The sequence below is a fragment of the Lutjanus erythropterus genome, chromosome 20, assembly GCF_056507025.1.
Source record: "Lutjanus erythropterus isolate fLutEry1 chromosome 20, fLutEry1.hap2, whole genome shotgun sequence".
Lineage (NCBI taxonomy): Eukaryota > Metazoa > Chordata > Actinopteri > Lutjaniformes > Lutjanidae > Lutjanus > Lutjanus erythropterus.
Window position 1 is genome coordinate 20,834,225 of NC_139336.1, and position 19,098 is coordinate 20,853,322.

Here is a 19,098-nt window from a genome sequence, read left to right on the forward strand (position 1 = left end):
GTAATACTGACACATATGCACATGTTCTTAAGATGCACGCAGTAAAGCAAATACTGAGCTACTGTGTGAGTGTTTGTGTACATTTATGTGCCGGGTGATTAAAGCCCCAGTGCAAACACGCTTCTGACTTTGGACAATAGGAGACAAAAAGCCTGGTGCTGATAAGAAAAAGCTGAGAAAGACTTCTTCAAGTCCCAGAATTGTTGGTTTTAGGGATAAAAAAAGCAGGAAAAACTGACCTTATATTATCAGGATTTATGTCAAATGGTTGCCACTGCAGATTTACAATATATATGGGGTTTGTTAAGCATTTAAGAGTAAAATTCAAGCACTTTTAAGGTACCTCAACCAAAAATATCCACTCATGACTTATACCCTCAGCAATCAATGTATATTGTCAGTTTGTTTAACACCAGATTTAAGAAAATGGAGCATTTCTCAAGGAGTATGTTTCATTTCAAGCATGTTTCTAACCTCAAAAACTTAACTATTAAAAGAAAGCATTTCCCAAATTTGACAGACTTTGTGCAAACCCTGAATATTCAGTACAGTTAGCACAGTTTACTTTAATGCAGATAGTATCCTAGAGACAAGAGTTGTTTTCATATTAAGATTTTTCACTGACTCAAACTCAGAGAAGACTTTAAGTGTTAGCCGTAGTGTGTTTTGTCTCCCTGGTGACGCTGGGCTGCTGAGTGCTGTGAGTAATGTGGGTTAGAGAAGGAAGCGGGACCTTCTAGGAAGAAGAGTTTTCAGTGGTGACTCATTGTGGGTGTGGTGGTGTGGGCCTGTTGTGAGTGCATGTGCATGTATACGTGCACAGCTACTCCTCCATAACTACCCTCCTGCTCCAAAATGAGTCATGGTGGATCCCCGGTGTTGGGATAAATGTGAGGCAGCAGAAAAGGGGGAGGAGCAGGGAAGGGGGGTGGGGGGGGGGTTTCCCAAAGTCAGAACCACGAGTGAGCATGAATGTGTTTTTGGCAGATAGAGTGAGGTGTGGTGGTGTGGACTGTGTCTGACTTCGATCAAACACATGCATCAGTATAAAAACGTTTTTGTTGATGTTGTTCTCTTTCTTCCCTCGCTAGAATGAATAATAAAGCCATAAACACTCAATTACCAGATGTCACAAGGGATTCTTATTCTTATCAACAATGCAGAACATCATTTACATATTTCATGGTTGGTTACTGTGTATATATGACCATAAGAATTTAGTAGGTCTTCCTCTCCTTTCCTCCATTGTCTTCTACTCAGCAGTCCACAGTAGGGATTGCAATCTGCTTCCTTTGTCCTTCACACTGACTGAATACAATGGGTGTTACTTTTGCACGGCACTTAAAAGGCTTAACTTGTATTTCAGCCCTGTGTAAACTCACATTGTGCTGATATTTTAGGCAAACAACAAAGCAAGAAAGCCCTGACTGCAGTCCGGGCAAAGTGACTCTCCTCCAGGACAAGTTAACCTCAACGTTTCAGGGTTGTCCCCAGAAAATCATGAAAACAGGGTTGCCAGCCATCTGTTTTGCAGAAAAACTAACCATTTTCAGAGTTAGTAGGAGTAGTGTTAAGTGTGTGTCCATGAAAAGGGATTATCCTCACCCTGAGCCAACTGTTAGTCCAGGGCTAAGATAAAGTTCAACATGCCCTCTGTTAAAAGCAACATGTACCATCTAGGAACCATCTAGGATAAAACTATCCACACATCATACATGCTTGTGCAAAAATATTTTATGGACTAAACAAGCATAGGCACACAAGTTAAAGAGAGGGTTCATATTATTTGAAGACTATCAATAAGTATGTCAAACAGGACTCCTTAAACTTGGTATTTCACCTGGATGGGCAGCCTGTGCTGAGTACACATTCAGTGTTTTTTCACGATTGAGGGTGAGTTAGTTTTGTACAAATAATGACTACTACTAACTACTTCTTCTTTATTCACTATCCAGACATGCTAAAGTTTGATTGTGATAACATGTGCCCCATATCAACTGCACTTAGTTGTTGGTAGGCTACTTAAACGGTGTGCACCTTTATAAGAATACAGAACTAAAAAATACTTACAGATTATTTTGGTTTGTTGAAAATGAGAAGATGGTCTCAGTGGTACACTGTAGGCTAGTTTTATTTCTTAGAAAATATATACAATACTACACATAAAATATGAGAAAAGTTTATATGGCATATGTCAGGTATGAAGGTTTATAGAGTACAGATGCACTATTCCTATGCCTATGTTCATGGACATTGTCCATCTAAATCACAATATATTTTAGCACTATTTAGTTGTAGCTGTATATTTGTAGTATAACTGTATGACATATCTGAGAATTTATCAAGAGTAAGTGCAGCCATGCCAGCAGCACAAGGAGTAAAAAGTGCATAAATCGTTAATCACACACAAAAAAATAACCATCTGTTTGAAGTTACAATCATGTTTAATCTTGGGGTTAAGACAAAGATTAGGTTATCAAACAACTTTTTAGGTTCAAGTCTTGCTAGTGTATCCAGAAAGTGATGAGACAATCCAATGCATGCAATGAGTTTGCGCATAAGGCACACAACACTCTTTATGTGCAGGATGTAAAGTACCACCCCAAGGTGAAATACCAAATTTTTAGGGAGTCGCCTCATAAACCCCCACTTCAAATAATCTGAACTATCCCCTTTACACAAACACACATACACACACTTGCTACTACAGTGTACTATGCTAAAAGCCAAGTGAAGCACTCAGTCAGTCCTACAGTCCTATAGACATTCTACCAAACGCACCAGTGGTGGAGGGATGATTAGTGTCCCCTGGATGCCTCCCTTCTCTCTGCTCCCCTCTCTGATACTCTGATAGAAACACACACACACATGCATACAGTAAACACACACACATTCACAACCTTGTATTAGCTGATATGTATAATGTTGAAAACGTGACATGGATTTGGTGTCTTGACACCAGCAGTTTATTGCCTGCTGTGTTGAGAGTGTGCATGACTTACCCTGTGGAGCTCAATGGAGTCGATCCACTGGTGTCTGTGCTCTGGGTCTTGTGCTCTTAGGTACCACACACTGTCGTTGACACTGATGTCCAGCCGGCACTCATCAAACTCATGAGGCTAAAAAATAAACACAAAAAAAGGACACAGGTCAAGAAGTTTGGTTAATCACTGTTACAGATGTGCAAGTGGGATGATTTACAATAAGTGCAAATGATCATTTCTGTAGCACAATTTTAATTTTTACTGAAAAAAACTATGAAAGTCATGATAATGTGACATTTGTTGGGGTCTCTTACATCTGGAGAACATGATTTATATGCTGGGGCATCTCTGTAGCACAACAGTGTTTCATTATAATGCTGTTATATTGCAATTCTTATAATATCTCTAATATCTCTAAGATATCTTCGGGAATGAATGTTTGAATTATGTATGTACAATTGCAAAAAAAAACAATCCAGCAGTCAGTAGCAGTCCTTTTAAAAAATAAAATAAAAAAATAATAATGTAATCAACCATGTAATATCATGGTAGATATTTTCAGTTTGGTACGGTATTGAGAAATTAGTTTATTTCAATATTCAGTATATTGTTACATCCATACTGTCGATCTTTCCGATATCAGTCTTTACGATGAAATCCTCTCTGATATCAGATAGAAGCAGAGAGAGGATCAGATGCTGGAGGATGCAATGAAAAGAGGCCAGTTATAGGAACCCAGCTGGCTTGATAACTGTCATAATGATGTCATACATTTCTGAGCTTGCTGTCATGTTCTTTTCATAGGAAGAGGAAAGGCAAATCTCTTTCCTACTCAGGAAGAGCAGGGGGAGGTGAGAGTGGCCATCCGTGTAAATAGCACTGAAATAGCAAACTGCTAATCTCTCTCCTATGCTTTACAGGGTGGGTGACAATCTGTTCCTGAGATGAGTTTAACAACTGGAAATATGGAACTCCATCACAGTATAATAAGATATTTAACCCAGAAAAGTGAAAATTTTCATATTTGAAAGGTTCAAAAAATAATTTTCTGCAGTTTTTGCATTAATTGTCAGTATAGTTTAATGGTTTCTAGCTTAATAGTACTTGTCTTTTGAGCCCTGACTTATGCTTTGGTGTTTTAATGTGTTAGTTCAGGTAATTAATTGCAAAACGTTTGTGAAAAATGCCAAAGTCACACAAATAAACTAACTAGTAGAGGCTGCAATAGTCCAGAAACTTGAGGTAAAATGTCAAAGGAGTCTAATGGCTTTCAAGACAGCATAGATGGCAGTTTTAGTTTCTCGTCAGAAAAGGCTGTCTGACGGCAAAGTAAAAAGGTGAAAATATTCTAAATATAGCGTGCACTTTAACAGATACTGATTTTTTTACTGACTAAAATTTTTTTTTTTTGCTGCCGCCGTACAAAGCTGTACATTGCTTAGCGTCCGGTCCATGCAATCTCAAGCAATGATCATGATAGCAAAATGTACTGTTTTGTATACCAAGTTTTAAAATAAACGTTTATTTTCATGCATGTTTGTGGATGCTTAATGAGACACTCAGCTTTGATATCATATATGCATTTTTACTATTTTTAAGCCTAATTTCCAGAGGCTTTAGTGTAAGCCTGTCTGCTGTATATATCTCACAGAGGCAAAGGACAAGGAAGAACATACTAGAGGCAGCACAGCCTCCATTTTCAGACACCACTGTCCCATAGGAGGAGAAATGGCAGATAACTGGCCTTTTAAGGCAACTTACAGGATGGTGCATATTCCTAATAGGCCTCTAGTGTACCGTCAGCGCAGTAAAACTGCTGCACTTGCATGGCCAGCAACCAGGGACTGTATATTTGTATGTGTGTGTGTCTGCGGGGGGTTGGGAGGAGGGAGTAGTGGTGACAGCAATGGTATTTACCTGCCTAGTACCAAATGCGTACGGCCTTCTGAAATGACACTTGCTAAATCACTCTCAAGGTCTAATCACAGCGAGAGGACAGGCTAATATATGAGTGAGAGTCTGAGTTGTTCAAGTGTTGTTGAGGACACAGCTTGAAAAAGAGTGAGGAACGGAACAGACTGAACAAGCAGAAATGCCAGAAATTGCAATTGAACTGTAAGCAAAAGAGAAACCGCATCAGAGAAGAGGCCTCTACATTCCTATGTTGGTCACAATACAATAAACACATATGGGATCCCTGCCTTAGTAGATTTGTAGGGCTGGTGCCTTCTGGATTGTTGGTTGATACGTTCTTGTCTGACCAAACTGTTATTGGCTGGAGAGTCACTGGTGTTCTTTTCATAAGGAGAGACATGTTTCTTATTGTCAGGGAACAGGACATATGAAGACCTGATGCATTTTATTTTTGAGCGACAGGCTATTTATTGAACATTTCCTCTGCTCCAAACTTAGTGACACCACGTCAAAGTGCCAGCACAAATTACAACATCACCCCCAGCCTCAGAAGAGCTGAGTGGATAAAATGTTTACTTTTTGCTGTATGAACATTTTAGTCTGCTGGTTGGTTTCATCAAGTAGTGTGGTTGATGAAGTAATCTGTCTGTGACCTGACTTAAAACCCAAAAGTTATTAGCTTTGCTATAATACATATTGTTTAAAGTCTTTATTTTGTAGGTTAACCTGTTGTATTTGGCGTAATACAAAATTTATGTGACAAACATGCCCTGAAGGTAAGGTAAATTGGTTAATGTTGTCCTATTAATGTTTTGTATGTTGTCTTGCAATAAAAAAAAAAGAATAAACATTAAGATGAGATCTTGGTATTGTAAGAAAAAAATTTTAATTTTAGATTTTAAATGATTTTCTTTGGTTCCCAAAAGCCCTGCAGTATGTCTATAATTCACAACATGTGCAATCATCTATTATGTCTACCATGTTACAAGAACCAGTACAACCATTCATCAGCACTTTCAGAAATAGTGACTGAAACAAACAAGTGCAGTGGTTGTTTAATTAAGGTATGTATTGATTCTCTGGGTTAGTGAATCTATATGGTATTGTGAGTTTAAGTATTATAATTATACTTTATTGATTAATCGTGTCTACCAACTGTTTATTCTATACACAATTAGACTACATAAAATGTTATATTCCCTGTGACAAGCTGTAATAAAACAGTCACATACGATCATTAACAACTGCAAGCTTGCAATCTAATATCACCCAATGAATGCAAGTGCTCAGAGGCAGCCTGAGCCCAAACCATTACTGAAGACTGTATTACTTCATTGAGCTGGCAGAGAAATAAATGGCCCACTATGGTGTCTTTAGAGAGGTTTCATTGGAAGAGCGCAAGTTGCTCGACACCTGGACTGCGCGGAAGCCAAGACCAGATGCTCTGTGTCAATAATGCACAACATGAAGGCTGAATGCTGGACACTTTCCAAATCAGATGCTCATTTAAAAGTTACCAGCAGCACAAGCAGAAGATCAACACCAGCAGTGGAGATGGACAAGAAGAGGAAGCACAAGCAAGGAAGGAAGGAAGCAAGTGTGACGCTTCTTAAATGCTCCATTTGTTGTAAGAAAGACAAAAGATCAGCAGACAATGTCAACAGCATCCTTCTCTTTTGAAGCCAGGCTTACGGAGACTAGTTTCAAAATATAAGCCCCACAGACTGGACTAGTTCTACCAGCTCAAATCTGCAAAAACCATCAGAATTAAAACATTAACAAAGACAAAACCAACACAATTTTAAAAATAGGTAAGAATATAAATCCATACAAGCCGAAAGTAAAGAAGGAGAACTGACTACAAAAACTGAGAAAAATCAATAAATTTCCCCACACTCCTGTGACTATACTATATTAAAACTGTGTGAAATTACAGAAAATGGTTGGGCATTCCTGTGCACAATTGATTTTAGTGTCATTTGGTTCATAGGAATGTGAGAAAAATGGATTGCTCTTGATCACCTCTGGACTATGGGGTCATGGATATACTGACGGGTGGGCAGGGTTGAGGAATGGGAGTCTGCACTGGGTCTGAGAGGGTCACTGGGATCCAAGGCTACAGTAAACAATAATCCATCACAGGAAGGTCATCATGGCAGCCTTGCACTTTACAAGATGACATGACATGCTGATGAAGATCTCCGTCTGGGCTCTCTGCGAAAGGCGTAGTTTGTGTGTCTGTCTACTTCTGCATGTCTGCATAGGTTGATGACTGAGAGACACATGGCAATGTAGTACAAGGTCAGTGTGAAGAGCTGGAGAATTTCTGCTGCCCAGTTCATGCTGGAACACCTCCCAAACTGTGACGATGCACAGGACAAGCAAGTATAAAGAAAGTGATGGATGGATATTTTAGATATGACTGCAGCTAAGCACTTAAGATCCCAGGACAAATCAATATTTCGATTATCTTGGTGGATTAAAAGGATAAAATCAAATAAGGAACAAATCAAAGGGGCACTAAGTCTTCATCATGCCATGAAAGCGTCGTCCCACAGTGTTACCTCACAATAAATTTCTAAAAGTATCAGGGACATAAAGTACACTGTGAACATGAGGAGACAGTCCTGCAACCAAAGATAGCCTGGGACAAACTTCTGACAGAAATTCAGGATGAGCATCTTGCAATGTGACTGCTACTACAACCTACCACGGGAAAGGGAAACAATCAATTCTCAGATGCATCGTGATTCTCTCTTGAAAGATGATGAATTGATGCAGAAAAGTCAATAATCAGAAATTTAAAACCCAATTCTCAACATTATCATCACCTGTAACAATTTTGTAACACGGGCTTTGCGTTACTTAAGGCTGAACCAATTGGATGATGAAATGTAACAGATGTAAATATGTCCATCACGTTTACATTCTAAACTGGGCTACTCCCTGAGTTTTGGTGAGGATGGCTGAGTGTGACAACTGCAGATGAATACAATCCAACCAGCAATCTCTTGGCTTACAAGCTTAAAATTTTAATGCATCGATCAACTTGATTTTGTACCCAGGTTTATTGGATTCATGTCAGTGTGGCTTGCAATAAACTTACAAAATTGTTGAAATCTCTGTAGGTGCCATAAGGAGCTCTATGTGTGTAACAGAATAACTACGATCAACCAGTGTGTGATTACACAAATGTAAGTATTCCCACTGAGACACCAAAGCAGTTTTTCTGTTGTTGTCATCCTTGCCTGTGTTTGCTGGTGAGAAGCCTCTGCCAGCAACTATTTCTCAACAGTGCGAGAAACAGAGTCTTTGATTCAAAGGACTCATATTTGTGTGTCTCATTTGTTTTGGATCGTTTTCAACTGTACAAGGGAGCATATTAAGGGGAAAATGGGACAGGGAGGGGGGAAACAAAATTTTATTAAATCATTACTGTTGTTTTACTGCCAGTACCACAGTGTAACAAGTATTATCAATGCCAAAATCTAAATGATGAGACAAAACAGCTTTATTCGGTCTCTATTCTCTTCAAACATAAACTTCCTACTCAGCTTCAAAAAGGCTCCCCTTCTGTCCTCTCCCTTCCAACCCCTTTTGAGCTGGCGTACGTGTTTGCAGACACAGAACTGGATGGATGGGAGCGCCCCTTAAAATAGCTTGTGATTTTCAGTACCTAAAAGAAAATAGAGGGACTGAAACCAATGCAAACACAGAGAACCCCTACAAAGCTGCACTGACCAGATGTCACTGAATTCCATTACTCATTTGTGCAAATTTAAACATAATAAACCAGCTTTCTGAAGAGGATATTCAGACAAATATAGTTTCTTTTTCCTTTAACATTGCTTCTTAGATGCCAGGAACATCTTTCTGTACACCCTGGATACCAAAAAGGGAATCCAATGGCCCAAAGGCAGGAACTACTGACTCACCAAGTAGTCAGAGTGAAACACAGGGAAATGGAAAGCTAAATGAGCAAGGGTGATAATAAATACAACATTCATCACTGCACCACACACACACACACACACACACACACACACACACACACACACACACACACACACACACACACACACACACAGGCATGTGGTTCCTGACCCTCCTGATGACCCCCAACGTAAAGGAAGTCACACATTTCCTGGCTGAAGACACTTTATAATTTCCACAAAACCTTACGTCACACACAACAGTCTATTCAACCTCCACTTGACCTTTCATCTCTTTCTTTTTCCCAATATTTTAGTGTCTCATTGTGACAGATATATCAAGAGCCACTGCCTTGAAGAACTCAAACACAATCCAGCATGAAACTATAACACATCCAGTCTGCACTATTAACCAATGCCATTGAGAGAAGGAATTACAAGTAGGCCAGTGTGTTCTTATTAACTGACCATGCATCTAAAAATGGCAATGGTGGTTAGCAGCCGTTGCAGGTACAGTTGCAAAAGCAGTTGTGGTGGCAGATTTACAACCGACAATCTCACAATCACATCCTCAACTTGACAAGACAGTCCTGGTCCAAGTCAAATGTCAGCACAGAGTTTGATGGTTTTCCTTTTTAGCCACGGTACTACTGTCAGTGTATCTACTAAATGTTGATATTTAGGTCAGAATTCTCTTTGTGTAAAAAGAAGTATTCTGCACAATTTTCCTACTGGAACAGGAACAAGAAGGGCATCATTCTTACGTGGTCAATGGCAGACCTCAAGAGAGATAAAATAAATGAAATACTATACAGTTTCAGAGACTGATCTCGACTGCAATTCTTCTAAAATAATAACAGGCAGAAGCTTCAACACTCAATGTAACAGCTATGGGTAATAACTTGTTCTGTTGCATACAGACAGAACAATGTCTGTAACATTTCACATCTAACAACAATCTTGTTGTGATATGTTGGTGTATAAAAACAAGGCAACTAAAAGATATGTTGGTTGAAACACTGTATTCAGTTCAGTAAACAGGGTTTGACATTAACCATGGCCCAAAGGCCGCACCAAATATTCCATCCAGGTGGCCCCCTGTGGCCACAAGTTTTATCCCTACATTGCACACCTTCACCAACACAATGCCACTCTTACACAAACATCCCGATTCCTTTGCACCTCTTCGTGCAATATTCTATGAAAACAGTGAGTCATCCTTGTTGCCACATAGCTACCGATATGTCAGGGAAACGTAAGTGTTACTAAGCCTACTTAAACTAATAATGCGATCCTTTCAGAAAAACCAGAAACACCAAAGGCAGACTATGAAAAAAGAAAACTGTAGTAAAAATGTAGGAATGTAGGAATGAAGGGAGGCAGGCCTTTAAGTGGTCAGAATATGATACATCGAAGGATGTAATGTTTTACAGTGTGTGCCACCAGTTTCCTCAACTAGCTGAGAATTCTGGCCCATTTTTCATTGGAAACAATGCCTTCAGGAAACAACACATTACAGTTCATGGGAGAAGTGGACAACACAAGTGCCCCTGTGTTAAGCTGCTTTAAATTGCCTTTTCTATATTATTTTTACACAGGTTTAAATGTGGGCCACCAAAAATGAACTATGGCCACCAAATCTGGGGGCGTTGTAGCCTGTGGTGCTTAAAAATATTAGTGTCTATCCCTGTAGTAAGTGTCATAGTTAGCTGTGAACACATAAAGAGGGTGCTTATGACCTACCTTTACTATTGTGTAGACAGGTGATGAACACAATGAAATGAACAGTGTATCATGCAATTCAATCCAGCAGCTTTGGAATGAATACTCCCTTTGTAAAAGCTACAGTGTCCAATTTTAGTTAAGACTGTGTCAAACAGATGTTGTTTCCAGTCTGCTGAAACTGGAGGCAGTAGTTTATATTGTAGGTTCATTTGACCGCATTATGTGTCCCAAAATGCCTCACCTACTAACAATGCTCTAGTTGGCTATGCTGCTCAGAACCAAGACCCACCATAAGAAGAGTGAGCCAACAGCATCAAACTGCAGGATTTGCATTATCATTACTGTGTCTTATACTGAGTTGATTTTTGAGAAGTGTCTCTAAGCACTGATTGCAGTTGCTCTGCAATGAAGAATTAACAACTTATCTTACAGGTCTAACAAATTTTCACAGCTATAGTGTCGTATCTGATGAGTCATCTGTGGATGACTCATAGCGCAACTTTGACCCCCAACTTCGCTTTGACATATAAATGTATGTACATTGTATGCACACTAGAGATGCAACATCTGCAACAACATGGACTGCCTGCTTGCTTGTTTGCAAGTAAAATGCCATGTTGGGCAAGTTAATCTAGCAACTCACTTAACCAACTGGGCAAGTAGTAAAAATGAATAATTACTGAATTGTTTTGATAATTAATTAATGGCTAAAGTAATATTTAAAAAAACACAGAAAATGCTCTCAAATATGGAGATTACCCACTTTTCTTCATTTATTATCATATTAAATTGAATAGCATAAAGTCTGCTGACAGGCTAGTTATTTTTTATGTGGGAGCTCTTTTATTTTCATTATTTATCATTCAGAATTCTGATCTTTTCTATTCCAACAGTGTCATTAGTCTCTGACCCAAGTTCATAACTCAGCAAAGTAAGCAAGCAAAGTCGGATACCACAAAATGATAAACATTTAGTATGGCATAAATGCAAATATGTACTATATCAAGCTGATACAATTAATCAAAGCAGAAGCAGATTTAGTACAAACAATAAAACTAAACAATAAATACACCTCACAAGTCTTCTGTCAGACCGCATCATGGCGCATCCATACCTGAGAGTTTATGTGAGAGCAATGAGGAGACGGAGAGAAATACTGGCACAAAAAAAGAAAAGATATTTCTGTTCAAAAAAGGCATTAACTGTCTGTGCATGACCATCACCAGCTATAACTCTTTCTTATGTATGCCCCAACCAGACTTCAGAGGCAGATTTCCATTGGAATGAAAAATGACTACAATAGAGCAGCACATGGAGGTTAATATTTACATAGGCTGGGAATGGATGAAGCTGAACAAATACATCTAACAGCAAAGCCTGCTTTATGCTGCCTGGGAACAGTAACTTATTCATTTCCCTCGTTACTGTTTAGAGAGGGACACAGACGGAGCTGCGCTCAATGACTGACCTGGGCTCCCGCTGAAAAGTGATGAAAGGTGTGAACAGCGTGAACATCCAGTACTAAACACTGTTGACACTTTTGGATTTATCGTTTCTGTGCGTAACAGAGTGTGGCAGCTCATTTGAATCTGTGAGACAGCCGGATATTATTAAACATGTGATAAGCATGGGGGTTTGTGCTTCAGTATGCTGTATCCTACAGCTACTGTTTTGTTGCATTTCTTGGTCAATCCTAAACAGTGACACAACATTACTAGTCTCATGATGAAGCTTCAAGTGAAGTCTTACCACATAGCATGTTGTTTTGAAACTAAAATGGTCACCTGACAGGCCAGTTACCCTCAAGCTTAAACTGGGACATAATTTTTAGCAGTTCACTGTAAAAATAGGTTATCACCTGCAGTTGAAGAACAAGATTGGGAAATTCTAGGGTAAAGTTCATTGTGGTTACGACTGTCAACTAAGAGTCGAGATTTAGGCCTCCACACATGGATCCAGGAAGGAGGAGTCTTTCCTTCAGGAAATAAAGAGAAACATATGGTAGATGCCTGACATCTGAATCACATTTAATATATCATATGCCAGATTTCTCAAAACTATGTGAAAGGCTAAGGGAGAAAGCGCGCGAGGTGGGTAGAATGTGCATGGAAGCAAAAACAGAATCTTTCGATCTTTAGATTTCTCCTCAGTTGATCACATTTATATTGAGTTGAACAATATAATACAGTGTTAGAAAGTCATGGCTTGTGCTGATGAAACTGAAGCTGAAAAACACACTTTCTGTCAGGTAAAACCGAAGCAGAATTTCATATTATAAGGTTAAGAGACTACTGAAACAACTAGACATTCTTTGATAAGAAACACCAAAACAGCTTAACGTTCTTCTGAATTTCTGTGGGGTTTTACATTTTGATGAAATGTTAATCACAAGTGGAATGTTTTCACAAGCAAGCCAAAGTAAATGTAGTGTGCAACACAGAACAAAAACTATTTTTTTCTATCAGAAGTGAAAAACAAAGCATGCAAGGCAGGAAAAAGCATGACCAAGGATGAAATTCTGTGAATTTTTATACAGCAGTGGTGTATTTGCCTTGCAAAAGCCATTTTTCTGACGAAAACAAAGTTGATTACAAAATAACAACACTGTTACTTTTAAAATGATACTGGTGGCTAAACAGTGCCTGAACCTACAAAACTTTTCTTTCTTTTTTTTTTTTTTAAACAAGGGTCAACACACTGAAAAGCATTTTTTTTACTACTAAGGCAAATTTGGATATATTAACTGCCAACAGTTAAAGCATACTTAAATATATATATATAAATATACATAAATACATAACATTTAACAAATTTATATAATAAATTGCAAAAACCTAACAGAACTAGACTAATTTAACACTAACAGTGAAACAATTTAACAGTTACAATACTAATAAGAGCACAATAGATTTTGAGTTGGTATTCTTTGTGTTGCACAAGCTCCAGCTTCAAACTTCAAGTATGATCATATTTGCTAACCTGAGAAAAGGCCTCTGTCATCTTTACCAGTGCGCTCCACATCACAGATATACATGGCGTGTCATTATGACACATTGCAATTAGTGTTTTTTATCTATGCTCCCTATCACCAGGGCCAGGGGTGCCCACACTGTCGATGGATGTGTTGGTGCTTCCCTCTACTTTCAAGTGTCGCCAAATGTCGAGCGACAAGCAACAAAGCAGATGATTTGTTGTGGTGGAAATGTGTGGTTATAATGCAACCAAAATGCCTGAGCACTATGTTGCCTGGCTGTTTTCATCTGAACGGAAGGTCAAACTAGAGCGACAGAGAAAATCAACTGAAGCTTTAGGTGAAGTGACACAAGGGTAGCTTTTGTCTAGATTTGCAATTTAAATAAACATTCACAGAGTATCCTCTCAGGTCTCGAACAGCAGTGGATGTGAGCCACAGTAAGTTTTACTACTTGGTAGCTTGAATAGCAAGAGCGATAGTTCCTCTCTTAGCCCTCTTACACAAACAACAGCGCTCATTCTTGTAAGATGTTTTGAAAGGGCCGATATTGCACAAACGTAAGGCTGCATTCAAGAGCACAGAGCTTACTTCAAATATGTTCTGCCGGCAGCTAAAAGACTGTGGAATACTGAAGCACAGTGAACAGAAAGGCAGAGTGTTGCTTTGTAGTGAAGAATCTCAATAGTACTCACAGTTATAACAGCTTTGCTAAGGCAGAGGGAACCCCGACAGCCGTACTCCGTCTCATCCTGAGACTTGTAGTAGCTCAGTGTGTTGTTCTTCAGGACCACCCAACGGTCCTGCCACCCATGGATGTAATTTGTCCACTGAAAAATAAAACAGTTTATTAATATATTTGTATAGTGAGGGACAAGAACAAATACAAAACACATCTACAATGTAACAGAATACAACATCTTTGTAATAGGCCTGCAACTACAGATTATTTTCTTCAACCTTTTTCTTAAATCAATTGTTGTCTGGTCAATTATATCTTTTACTTCACAATACAATATAGAAATTTTTTTTGCCTCCACATTTTATAAATCTGTCTCCATAAAAGTTTAAAACAGCCCTGACATTACTATGAATATTATTTGTTTTTCTTTTCTTATGCCAGCAATTGAGAACTTTCTCATTTATTTTTATTTTTGTCTAATGATAACTCTAAGTCCAGCTCATACTGTCCACCTTAATTACATATGGAAAAACCTTAAAAACGTTCCAGTTCAGTCTAATAAAACAAAACCTCAAACTACAGCACTGACCATCACCACAGAGCTGAATCAACATCAACAGAAAAGTTACACAATAGTTTTTTCAGGGACCGTTGGATTGGATTGTTAAATTGGAGCATGGTCTCCATTTTTCTGGTAATATTAGAAACATAAAATGTAGGCTCATGTGGGATTTTATGTAAAGTGTAGACTCATTAATCCTCACAAGACCTATGACGTGTATAGGGCTTAGTATGATGGAACAGGTGAGCTTTTCCCGATGCAGATCTGCTTAATCTCACAATATGCTTGGTTAGCGGGTCAGCATGCAATCTGTTTACAGACAACCAGTGTACAGTGAGATTAATACCACGTTAGCTTGCCAGCTGCTTAAGTATTTAAAACTGTGGTCAATTTGTCCAAAACAAAGTCTAGCACAAATGAGCAGAAGCATATGGCCAAATAGGTTACAAGGACTTAGTCTAGCAGTAGACTTAACTGTCTGTTGTTTACCAAAGAAAAACACAGCAGATCAACAATAGCTTACAGTCTTGTTATTGACACAGTGCACTCAGTTAACTTGCATAGTTTACTTGTACCACACCGTATCCTAGCAAATGTTTTCCTGTTCCTTGCATACTGGTGTCAAAGCAATATTTATAGAGCCACTGGACATTTGCCCATGAGACTAACACCATTTGCTGTACCCAAATTGTTATCCTAGTAGACATGGCAGGAATGTGCAGCAGGCTTGCTTTACCCTTTGAAATTAGCCCTTCAGTAGTCAATTAATCACAAGATCAACACAAAGACCACATCTGATAGAGAGACGCTAAGGTCTGCACAATGTACAGTAGGAAAAATAATAAGAGCTGCTCTCATTTTTTATACTGTGATAACAAAAACATGGTGCAAACATTGCCATGGCCAGCTGTGCGCACCAGAAACTTGCACATTACGGCATGAACAGTCTGTTATTTCTGAATAGCAGACTGCTGCTATGAATAACAAATGGTTGCTATGGACGCAGTTCTGATCATGGACGCTGGAGGAAAACAAATGTAAAAAAATTTAATCAAAATAATTTATGAGTCTAAATTTTAGGTCAAATTATTGATTTTGTTCATAAGAAGCTGTGTAATTAAGGGATAATTTACAGTGAGTAGGTCATTATTATAAAAGTTGGTTGGCTGCATAACCAAGTTGGGATTTTTTTTTTTAATAATGACCTGCTCACTGTACATTATCCCACTTATTACTTGGTTACTTACCAAAAAGTAATCTGATACAAAATATTAATTTCAAAATGACTTCATGGATTTAAAAAGGATTTTATTGCTCCTTCAGAGTCTATGATCAGAACTGCATCCATAGCAACAGTGTTATACATAGCAACAGTCTGCTATACAGAAATAACAGACCTTAGACCTTGTTGTAATTGATCAATTAAAATTGAGTATTTAGCAGAACAGTGAAATAATAGGTGGGATAATGAACAGTGAGCAGGTCATTACTGCAAAATGACCTGCTCAGTAAATGACCTGGGGTGATTCTTTGTTTCATGCTAAGTTCATGCATCACATCATCAGCACTATTACAACAAAAACAAAGTATAGTTGGTTTTTATACAGCATTTTGCATAAGAGTTCAACAATCTGTCAAATCAGATACTTTTATAATGGTATTTATCAACTGAATGTATTATCGTTTGGTGATGTAGACAAAATATAATATTTTTGACCAAATAGCTATACATCACGACATGATATCCAGATCACTATATCTAGTCTGACATCACAATATGTTATAATATCAATATACTGCCCAGCCCTAGGATTACCTGTCTAATATCTGCTGAGCAGTAATGTGGAAACGTTGACAGACGGTAAGAACTCCGGATAACCCTCCTTCAGGTAGACATGCCATGATTTGTTGTAAACATTAGCAGATTACCTAACTAATGTTCACCCTCAGGTATGGAGACAGGCGCCTCCCTGACAGTTCTGCCCTCAGCACCACCTGGCAGTGACATTGTCGGAACTGGGTAAACTTCAGCTGAGCCAAAAAACGTGACCTTACCTTACTGAGGACTCCGCTCAGGTCGACAACACCAGCCAGGTGTCCGGGCTCCTCTCTGGGCTCTATGTCCTCCTCGGAACCGGAGGAGTTCCAGCTCTGGTTGTCTGACATTTCCTTTTTTTAACGCGTCTTCTTTGGCTAAGTATAAAAACAGTTGGCATATAAGGCTCAGGTGGGTTAAACTGAAGCTGAGCTGTCGGAGCAACAGTTCACTGAATCATGTTATTGATTATAGACTGGATAATGTCTCTGAGTGCACGAAGAGTTAACCCAAATAGCTGAGCTCGCGCAGGATCGATAGCTAGCAGCTCCCACGGCGTTAAAGCTGCTGTTAGCTAAAGAGGTTGACACATTTTGTGCTCGAATTGTCCAGGTAAACGTTAGCTACGCCTGTAACGTTAGCTGTCAACTCTACTATACGATACACCCCCTCTGCTTCTTCTTCTTCTTCTTCTTCTGCTTCAGTGGATGGCGGACCCCAGAAGTGGCAGAAAAAAAGGATGAAACGCGGATAAATATGTCGGCAATCACAGGTAATCCGTCCCGGGCTCTTACAGAGACGCTGAGGCTGTCGCAGCGGTTGTTTTCCTCGGTATACTGGTGACAGCTCTCCAGCTCAACGCCATGTTCAACTGACGTCTGAACCGTCTTCTTCTTCTCCTCCTCTCGGTGGGTCGCTAAGCTGAGCGCGTGTTCCAACTTGTGTGCCGCTGCTGCGCAGGGGCGCTGGCCCGCGTGACGTCAGCAAATCCACTCCTAAACGGGGACGAGGCTCCTCCCCCTGTTTATTGCTCTCTGAAAATAGACCGAAGAGAGCAAGAAAATAGACCAGGCAAGTGTAACAGGCGTAATAGTCCAGATTTATTTAAGGTGCAACCATTAACCTAATTGCGCTTTAACACATTGTGAGGAAATCCCTGAACTCAAATTACTGATGTTTACAATGCTTTTCCTACCAAGACAATCAATTATAGGCAGGGGTGCAAGTAACAAATACTCCAAATTCTGTAATTAAGTAGTTTTAAGTAGTACTTAAACATGCATTATACTATGTAATCAACTCAGTTACTTTAAAAATCATAATTGAATACTGATTGCAATTTGAATTAATTTCCAAACCTTTCATATACATTTTTTGTAGCCACAGAGGTTATCTGATCACAAACAGGCCAATGAAACCATGACTTATGATGTAAAAAAAAAGTCATTAATTGATTCAGGGTGGTTAGGAAACTGACCAATCAAAGATGTACATATTATGTATTAAAATGTATTTAATCAGTAGTATAGAAATTGCGGTAGTTACACCTTGTTTGTAGCAGTGCACTTTCCCCACTCAGATTTATCCTTAAGGCCCGGAAGATTCTAGTCACAAGCTCACTTTTCAAACCTTGAGGCCGCCACTACTGGAAGAATTGATTTTAAGATTTTACTGATTGTACAGAAAGGACTTAATGGTTTAGCTCCCAGTTATAATGCTGAATTGTTCGTGCCCTATGAGGTGGAGTGCAGCCTCAGATCCTCAGGCAGTGCTCTGCTGGTCGTTCCAAATCTTAAATCGGTTATGTTTGTGTATTTGTTCTGGGAGAAAAACTTTTCATCTAAAAAAAAAATCATTACTTTTCATTAGTGTGCACCACAGTTTGATAAGATTTTATCCCAAGGAAGAGACCATTGTTTTTTTTTTTTCACCAAGGGAATGTTTTGGGTGAATTCATTCTCAGTGAAAATTAACACCTCCACATTATAATGAGGGCCTCAAGGAGCATCTGTGAGTCTTCAGAGTCACTTTAACAACTATCAAAGTCACTAGGGCTGTTATCTATTCCCCCTCTGCAGCTATCTATTTTTATGTTTGTTTGTTTTCTGCTTTCTTTTTAATATTCTGCACAGTTTTTATTCACTCCTTTTTCTCTAAATAGATCCACATTCTTAAGAAAATAATTTCTGATCAGAACTGAAGGGGGGAAAATCCTGCTATAAAATTAAGCAGAGCTTTGTTGCACAATAAAATCTGAATCTGAATTTATTAAATCCAAATTCAGTGCTGTTGACCATCGATTGCTGATTGTTGTTAGGTCCTACTACAATGGGAGCAGGATGTTAACTTTTGCCTGTTCTGTGTTCCATGATGTTATATTGTTTGGTAGCTAGCTCAAAAAGAAAGTTAGATTGTGTGCTGGCTATCTAAGAAGTTATCCTACTCATGATGGCTCTTCAGAGAAGCTTAATTTCTCCTCCTTGGGGAAAAACCTTTCAGCCAGATTACAGTA

At 38.9% G+C, this 19,098-nt stretch overlaps 1 protein-coding gene across 3 annotated transcripts in view; it reads right to left on the bottom strand.

Annotated features, from left to right (window-relative positions):
* The window catches only part of LOC146308466 (ceramide transfer protein), a 30,602-nt gene extending 13,070 nt beyond the window's left edge, over nt 1–17,532 (bottom strand). Inside the window, exons 1-4 of one of the 3 annotated variants that reach the window (XM_084746223.1) lie at nt 16,826–17,532; nt 14,222–14,356; nt 3,003–3,119; nt 2,782–2,847 (exon numbers count right to left, since the gene is read on the bottom strand). In XM_084746223.1, the coding sequence (XP_084602349.1) occupies nt 2,782–2,847; nt 3,003–3,119; nt 14,222–14,356; nt 16,826–16,936 (429 nt within the window). In that variant the 5' untranslated portion in view covers nt 16,937–17,532. The remainder of the gene's footprint in view (nt 1–2,781; nt 2,848–3,002; nt 3,120–14,221; nt 14,357–16,825) is intronic. The other 2 variants (XM_084746224.1, XM_084746225.1) reach the window with 2 other exon arrangements.
* Between the last annotated feature and the right edge of the window lie 1,566 nt (nt 17,533–19,098).